The sequence below is a fragment of the Triturus cristatus genome, chromosome 4_2 (assembly GCF_964204655.1).
Source record: "Triturus cristatus chromosome 4_2, aTriCri1.1, whole genome shotgun sequence".
NCBI lineage: Eukaryota > Metazoa > Chordata > Amphibia > Caudata > Salamandridae > Triturus > Triturus cristatus.
In genome coordinates, this window is record NC_140586.1 from 87,888,656 (window position 1) to 87,897,462 (window position 8,807).

The 8,807-nt window shown below is 42.3% G+C and overlaps 1 protein-coding gene across 1 annotated transcript in view; it reads right to left on the reverse strand.

The window, feature by feature from the left end:
* LOC146833056 (potassium channel subfamily T member 2-like) overlaps window positions 1-6,165 on the reverse strand; it is a 783,113-nt gene extending 776,948 nt beyond the window's left edge. Inside the window, exons 1-3 of the mRNA XM_085599884.1 lie at window positions 6,152-6,165; window positions 5,793-5,872; window positions 3,416-3,518 (exon numbers count right to left, since the gene is read on the reverse strand). Coding sequence (XP_085456010.1) covers window positions 3,416-3,518; window positions 5,793-5,872; window positions 6,152-6,165 — 197 coding nt within the window. The remainder of the gene's footprint in view (window positions 1-3,415; window positions 3,519-5,792; window positions 5,873-6,151) is intronic.
* Window positions 6,166-8,807: the final 2,642 nt, after the last annotated feature.

The following is an 8,807-nucleotide window of genomic DNA, read 5'->3' on the forward strand; positions in this document are numbered from 1 at the left end:
CTGCATTGCACAGGTAACCAAAACAAAAGAAAAAAATTACAAATGAACAGGGGAAAACAAAAAGAAAAACCCAAGATTTCTGTCTGTGATAGGCATTTTTAAGCATGGAAATACGGTGGTGGTATTGGAAACTAAAACCAGGAGCTTTATAATGCATAGGAGCCCTCACAATGTATGCATATTTAGTAAAGAAACCAGCTACCCACTACAAAAATGCAGATACACCAAACAAAGAGATAACGAGGCACTCGCTCCAACCTTGTCTACTTTATGCATCTTCCCAGTATAGCATTTTCCTCATATTCATAAGCCAAGAATGAATGTTACTGGTAAGTAACTGGTTCTACCATCACAGTATCATCTTTACACTCTTAGGGGTTTATTACGATGCCATAGGAAACGGCTTGGACCCTTGGTTCGAGCAGTTTCTAAGGCATTATAATCGTCTGTTCGGATTAGTTTCCGACTGACCGATTTGGAAGGAGTCAGTCGGAAAGATATCCATACCGCATTTCTGAATGGCTTCCGATGGGCTCGGGGAGCCCGTCTGCCATTCGGAAAGCTTCCGGTAATCCCTCAGGCGGCCCTTTCCGCCTGAGGGATTTCGATGTTGGAGTCCGACAGCCTTTCTGTGCCGGCCTTTCTGACACAGAAAGGCTGTCAGAAGTCGTCTTTGGGGGCCCACTGCAGGGCCCCCATGGGTGCACGGCCTCCAGATGGTGGCTGAGGTGGCACCTATGGTGCCACCCTGTTAATCCCTGCATCCCGTGGTAGGCACCTTGAAGTGCCTGCCACAGGGGTGCAGGGATGAACTGCACCTCTGTTTTACAATGAGAGCATGCGTTCTGGTCGTAATGCATGCTCCCATTGCAAAGAATAGGAGTGCGACCGAACAGTGTTCAATCGCATCCTAATTGCGGGGTTGGGACCGCAGACAGGAGGTCGGTCGGTCCCAGAAACAAATCAATGTTGTATGGACTCAGGTCCGTCCAACATCGAAATTGGCCCCTTACTCTTAAAACATGTTCTCATCTATCAGGGATGGTCTCCAATAGCACAAAAAATATTCTCGGGCAATTCTGAGGATGGTAACCATGCTGGCATACTAATCCAGGGACAGCTTTAGGACTGGTGGCTCGCAATGCGTCAATCTTGGTTGCCCTTCCTCAAAAAATTATTTCTCCACGGGTTCCCTCTCTACCACCCTCCACCAGTGCCCCTTATCTCTCCATAGCTCCTCGCTCACACACATTTAATTTGTTTTATAGCGCTACTCATACCAGTGTAGGGTGTCAAAGCACTTTCCATCACACACAATTATATAGAGTCAATGAATCAGTAAATAGGAAATGTTACTTAAGACCATGAGGATTACAAGGTGTAGGAGTCACATGTCACCGACACTAGTAGACAGTATGTTTTAAGAGTGTTTGGTCTGAAGAAGCACAAACTCAAGATTTAAAATGTACCACAGTGTTTAGCTTTACAATAAGAATGTATTTCTACCCAAATAAAACCTTTTTAACAACATTAGGATAATGAAACATTGGGGAAAAACTAACAGTCTAACCTATACCATGCAGTTTGCATGCAGCTCTTTCATGACAGTTCACAGCTCACTGTTCAATACTAGGGTTGTAACTTATGAACTGCAAGTAACAAAATGATCACTGTGACAAAGGCAGTAAGTAACCTATTGAGCAAAATAGTTCCTTGTAGCAGGCACATTAACCTTCTGTGCTACTTTATTATGAGTCGAAACTGCCACCAGACAAAACTACAGTCTTTCCCCAGCATAAACATTAATCACCAGAGTTATTTTCATTGTTGCCTGAAAACACAGCTTTAAAAAGCACCTGTTGCAGAGTTCCTTGTGTGCCCTACAGTTATTTCCAAACAAGGCGCCCCCCCCCAAGGCAAGTGCCAAGTGCGGCTGCACCACCCTAGAGCTGGCCCTAAATGTTACAGATGAATAGCTTTTTCTTACATCATGGTACCCTCTTCATATGTGTTCCATTAGAAATCTTCCACTGCGCCGGGGACATCTGTGATGGATAATGTCCATGCAGGAGAAGTTTTGCTACAGGATGTAGCATTCCCTTAGTTAAGCTGACATTATGTGCATCTATCTGTATCATGGTTTTAACTTGCAGAATCTCGAAAGCCTCCTATTAATAACACACACTAAGCCAGCCCTATAAAATGCCCCATAAAACAAATTCTCAACACTCTTTCCCAAGACAACATTAATTGAGAATCTGCCAAAATTGGCAGCTTGCTAAACTGCTCATCTTTTAGTTCCCTCATCTCATTTAGAGGTTGGGAGATGCAGCTTTGCTGATGGGTCAGCTGCAAGCATCACTACTGCGAAAACTCTCTTGGATGGGCAACCGACAGTGGCCATATTATCCGAAGGGTGACCTATTTATAGTGTCCATCCACTTTTTTCCCTCTTTCCAGTACATGACGTACTGGTTCTTTTTTTTACTTTTGTTTAAAACAGAACCAACTTTGAGGGATTGTCTTTAAAAAAAAAAATGCTAGCAGGGCAGTCATAAAGCCAGTATTCTTAACATCACCTTTTCCCCACCAAAGGTGACTATTACCATTGACGCATCAGTCATTCCAGAAAAAGAGGCTGCCAAAATGGAGTTAAACTTTACATGTGGCGGGACAGGGGCCAAGCTTAGATGGCTTAGCAGGACCAGTGCCTTAGCCCGTCTTGCCAACTCACACGATGCCACAGTGTGTCACACGATATTGGCTCCCCTCACAAGGTCACCCAGTGAGGAGACGACGTCACACAGTGGGAGGGAAAGCCGCCTGAAAGCACTGCACAATAGTGACTTTTCAGTTGAATTTAGAGGCTCTGAGTAGCCCATGCCAATTAATGAGTGTGAAAACACATATGGACATCAGCAGAAGCACCCTTGGCAAGCCTTTGTTCTTTTTTTTGTTTGTTTTTTGGAGTGAGGGGCAATCAAGTGTGGAGGGGGCAGACGTGCCTGTTACAGAAGTAGTGCCTTTCACAGCCACGCCTCCTTCTCAGGCGTGAACTGTTTCATTAAGTGGGCAGGTCTGCCTTGGCTGTACCAGTCATACAGTGGCCAGTCTCCAAACGGACCTCACTGTATTAAAGAACTCAGATCTGGTAACAAGAACAATCACATTATTCATTCTTCTGTTTAATTTAACAAGACCCTTCCCAACCTCACCAATGCCATGCTTTTACAAGATCTCAATCAACATAGATCCAAAGCTTTCCTCTGGAAGGCTTTACTCCAAACCTATGCGGCCTCCACCGAGAAGCATGAATGAGAGGAGCATGTCTTATACCTTACGTTGCCCAGTGGAGAAGCTCATCATCTCATTGTTGCACAAACCTCACCATATAGAGTCATACAGCAGCACTCACCAGCCTCCCCGCCCCTCCTGGGGGTCATCCAGCAGCACTCGCACTATGTACAAAAGACAGCTCAGCAGCTTCAGGGAAAAGTTGAACAGACGCACCCGTAAACCTGCAACACAAGAGGGGGGAGGAGTAAATGAGAGAGGTACAGGCTAGGGTAGGTGAGAGAAAGGGGCCTCTGGTAGTGGAGGAGACGTGCCTGAATTGGAGAAGATTGCAATTGTAAAGATGAGTTACGTGATCTAGGGCAGGAGTGAGGGCCAGATGCATGCAGAGGACTGAGCGAGAGATGCAGCGTGTAAATAAGCTGGAGATTCAAGAGTTTGAGAGAGTAAGAGTTGCAGGAGTAGAGTAGTAAAAAGTGATAAGAATTTAGAAAGAGAGAAGGGTTCATGGAGAAGCATGAGTGAGAGGATTTTGAAAGAAAGGTGTTGGACTGGAGTGAGATGCAGAAGGTTTTGGGTAAATTGACTCAAACCTATGACTGCCAAAAGGTCCCATTCACAACAGCTCATTTTAAAAATAAATACAGAACAAATGTTCATCTCTAGGAAGCACCGTTCTGCCTGATACGGTGATGATCATGTACATGTTTTTTTTCTTTGGCAGATGTTTTAAGATAGTCATTTCTAACAGTAGGCTACTTTGACATATCTAAACTTCGAAATAGATTATGCTGGGGCCCAGCTTTTATAGACTTTTTTGTGGTGCTTTTTAAAGTGACTTCTTATTTTGCAGGAAGCAATCCCTATACAGGCTAATTTTGTATTTGATATTTTTATTGAAGTTATTTTTATACATGAAATTCTTTACCGTGAACATATTTTTTTCAGAAAGTGTTCTTAATAAATCTCATATGATCTGATTTATTTAAATGTTAGTTATGTAACACATACTTTAAGAAAATATGGTTGTATGAAGCAAGTTAAGGAGGAATCCAAATTTTTATGACTTAATGTTAATTTGGATATACTTTTTATAGATATATAATATGTTGATTCCTGCCTTTCAGCAAATTGTTTTCCAAGTATTATTATAGCCTTATAGCCCGCCGAAGCGGGCTATACCGGCTATTAAAGGCCCGCTGCAGCGTTAAAGGCCCGAGCCGAAGACGAGGGACTTTAACAAGGCAGCACGACTTTAATAGCCGGTATAGCCCAGCTACGAAGGGCTATAAGGCTATTAGAACATTCTGCCACTAGAGGGCAGAATGTTCTAACAAATAAAAGAAAAGCTTTCAGGGAGCGCGAGGGGATTGAAATCCCCTCAGGCTCCCTGAAGCCTTTGTACACAGCCAGAGCTGTGAACAAAGAAGCATTGGAATGTTGGAGCTCCGGGCTTATACCAGCCATTATAAGCCCGGAGCATTCCATTGTTTTCAATGGAGCTGCCAACATTCCAATGTTCTAATTCTTTATAAGATATGTATTTGAGTGATACATTTTAAGACGGATACAGTCTATTAAAAATCTATTTTTTGCTGCAAGGGATTTTTGTGAGAAGCAAGTTTGGTAAAGGATTATTTCTGTATATAACACTTGCAATTGGATACCTTTATATAGTAACCCACTTTAAGGAAGATTTTTTTTTAGCTGGCCATATAGCAAGAAGCTTTTTGTTATAAGAAACGTTTGTATGGTGTGTTTTTGTAACAGAGTTTTTGGTTGAAAACTATTTTTGTAGAGAATCCATTTGTCAGGAATACATTTCAGTGTTTAATTGATATTTATGAAGAACTTTTATCCAAAGAGAAATTTTGTAGGAAGCATATTTTTAGATGTCATGTTTTTGTCAGTTACATAGACATCTGTGAACTTATTGTACATTTACAAAGACATAATTCTTTTTTTTTTTTTTTTTGTCCTCATGCGCCACCAAGGTTCTATGTGCGTGATCGATAGGTTAGCAAACAAAATGCTAGCTCAGTCGGCAACTGGAGGGGACCAAACGGTGAGCGAGAGCCTCGTCCCCTAGCAGTATAGCTTGACAAACCAACGATCAGCATAGCATAACCTTACAGAGGATTTTGAAGATCCACCAAAATACTGAACAGGAGTATCCAGGCATTACTCATACCCAGACATAGTATAGATGGCTTAATCATTGGACCTGGGGAAAAGAAAAAAAAACAAAAAAAAACCCCAGACTCTCAATGATCCCAAAAGACACAATTCTTAGTGATCATGGAACTCCATCGTAAAATACAATACAATACGTCTTTGAAAAGACACTTGCCCAAATAATTCTGCAATTTTCTTTCTGGCCATCCAGATCACTAGAAGTAGAACACATTCTCAGACACCCTCCAATCCACATCCAACAATTGTAAGAATTTCACTTCTGCTACAGCACAATCTCAGCAGAAAAAAAACCTAGTACTCACTTGATCTCTGGTTTTTGATGAAAAACAGTTTCAGCCTTTCCTTGAAAGAGTTTTCATTCACATAAAATTCTACCTGGACTCTGAAAAGGAAGAATGGAGAACATTATTGGTTGCATTTGGATGAGAGTACAGATATGTCAACAAGTGAAACAATTGAAACAAATGTTCCCAGATCTAGAGAAGACTTGATCGTCAACACAGTCATTTATTTTGTCTATCTTTTGATGTATCCTTATCTGTATTGAAGCCAACTATATACTAAGGGCACATTAAGGGGCTCACTATAAGACGAGTGCAGCGACATCCCAGGGGGATACAGTTCTACCGGATTACGAGTTGTACCCGTTGTGGGAACGCACCCAGTAGAACCCATTGCATTACACACACATTTTTCACAGGCAAAAAGCAGGTGGCAAATATGCACAGTGCAATGTGCGGTACAGGGAAACCACATGCAGGAATGTGCTTGGTCATTCCTAGATCGCCAATGTTTTGTTTTTTAACTTATTTTTATTGGTAACAATGCGTCATAGCTTATACATTCGTAATATACATATCGTAGGGCATCCAGTATTCTAAAACAATAGTTCTTCCCATGCATTTCATTTTCATTTATAAACTTTATTCGATCTTTTATATACAGATCATAAAAGTACATAAAATCGATTACGAAACTGTTAAAATATAACCAATCACAGTTCTTTCATAAAAACGAGCTCCCCTTAATCAAGATTCAAGTAAGTTCCATAAAGTTAATAAACAGTAAACAGATGAGCGTTTCTCATAATTCAATGTTGAAGCGCATGTTTCCTTTTCCTCATTCATGCCCAAAGGAAAGATGCTACTGCGAAACACGTAAATGTATTCGGGAGCGATTTTAAAAAATACAGTGCAACCCGGCATTGACTAAAATGATGTTTCTTTAAAATTGGAACAATAAAACAATTTCTTCGTTGGGCATACATAGTACAGATGAATATCAAGTGCAAATCATATAGAGTCGCAAGGGCACTTTGATAAATCAGAATGCCTGTAACTTCTGCCTGGATACCCCAGCATTAGTGGGATCAAATTTAAACGGAATCTCGTTAGGATAAACTTATGGTGTGAGAGTGGGACCTCTGCCAGATATGAAAACTCGCCCTCCTCAATTGGGAGAGTTAGATGATACAGCCGCACCATCTGCGCACCAAAGTTCTTCTCTCTACAGACGTATTGGGCCCTCGCCTTGTAAGTCTCGGCCAACCTACTCTTGGAAAAGTCCCGGCATGTCATTAGAAGTCTAAAGAGGTTCGATAAGCCTAAGGCGCTAAATTCCTGCTCTCCATAGCTTATCCAACCACACTTGCTATGGTTCTCCAGCTTGAGGAGGTCACTACGCCAAATCGACAACCACAGCATAAGTGGAGCCAAACGAATTGAGTCAGTGATATATGAGACATCTGATTCGATGTGAGAAATATAGTTAGAGAATGACTGTGGAAGGGAGATCCAGGATTTCAAGATTTTGTTTTCGGCTAGCTGTAATGATTAAATCGGAGCCGTGCCCCATACGCCTGCCCCGTATGTCACAGCCGACACCGTTTTGGCTTGATAGATCTTTTTTATAGTGCCCAGAGGTCTGGCACCCAACCGCCTAGTAAAAGATTTTAATGCCACTAAGCTCCTATTCATCGTCAATGCTCTACCTTCCACCTGCTGTGTCCAAGACTGGTTTTTATCGAAGAGGACTCCAAAGTAGGAGAAAGTATTAACCACTTTGATTTTCTTTGAGTCCATATGAAACTGTAGTGCTTTATCTTTCTTCCCTGCCCCTGCAATTAAAATAAATGTCTTTGTTTCATTGACCTTTAGGTCCAGCGAAAGCTGCATGGTTATAAGCCGCTGGAGCCCCACCCCGGTTCTGGAAAGGAGTACGGCATCATTGGCATATGCCAAGATAGGGAGCCAATGGGAGTCTCACATGGGAACATCCAAAGACACTCTCCCCCCCCCCCCCCAACGCGTCCTCCACGCAATTTGTATAAATAGAAAATAAAAACGGTGCGAGGACACAGCCTTGCATGACCCCTCTGAAGATTTTAAAAGAGCGGGTCCTCTCCCTATTTCTCCCATATCGGACGGATACAGAAGCATCTGAATACAGTTGCGAAAAGTCAATTAGGGGCTGATCCAATCCCATTTGTGACATAATATCCCAGAGTTTCGGGTGGGAAAGGCAGTCAAACGCTGCTGTTAAATCCATAACGGCTGAATATAGTTTCCCACCCTTGACCCTCACATATTTGTCCGTAATAAGAGCAAGGTTCAGACACCTATCCACAGTGCCCTTCCCCTGTTGAAAGCCATACTGGGTTAACATTAAAAAAAGTCCTGTCATACGCCCAAGATTCAAGCCTGCATAGAAGGAGACGACCCATCAATTTAGCAGTTATCAATGAGGGAGATGGGTCTGTAATTTTTAGTATTTCCCTTATCTCCCTTTTTAAATATTGGAACTATTAGGCTCGTCTTCCATGACGGCAGGGGACCCAATGCCGCTATCTTATTAAAAACATTTGTCAACAAAGGGACCCAGAGATCTGGGTCCGTTTGAAAGAAGTCACTTGGAGCCCCGTCTGGACCTGGTCCTTTCCCTTTACTGCAGGCTTCTAGACCTAACCTCCGACTTAGTGAATACTAAACTCTTGAGGATTCGTGGGTACTACAATGTGAGGCCTGAGGTCAGGTAAGTCAATGGAAATACTTGAATAGAGAGCCACCCAGTCGTCTTCAGATATATGTGAGTCTACGGTAGGGTCACCTTTCGTTTTAAAATAGGGCGCATTAATTATTGCCCAGAACTCTTTGCTGTTCCCTGAGACTGACGCTACCTCTAGACTGGCCCATATTTCCTCCCTCCTGACCCTCTGCCTAGCTTTTCTTGCTAATTTGTAGTCCCTACGTAGCAAAGCAATTAATGATACATCCCTAGATTGTATCTTTAGAGCTGTTACTAAGGCCTTTCTTGTTTTT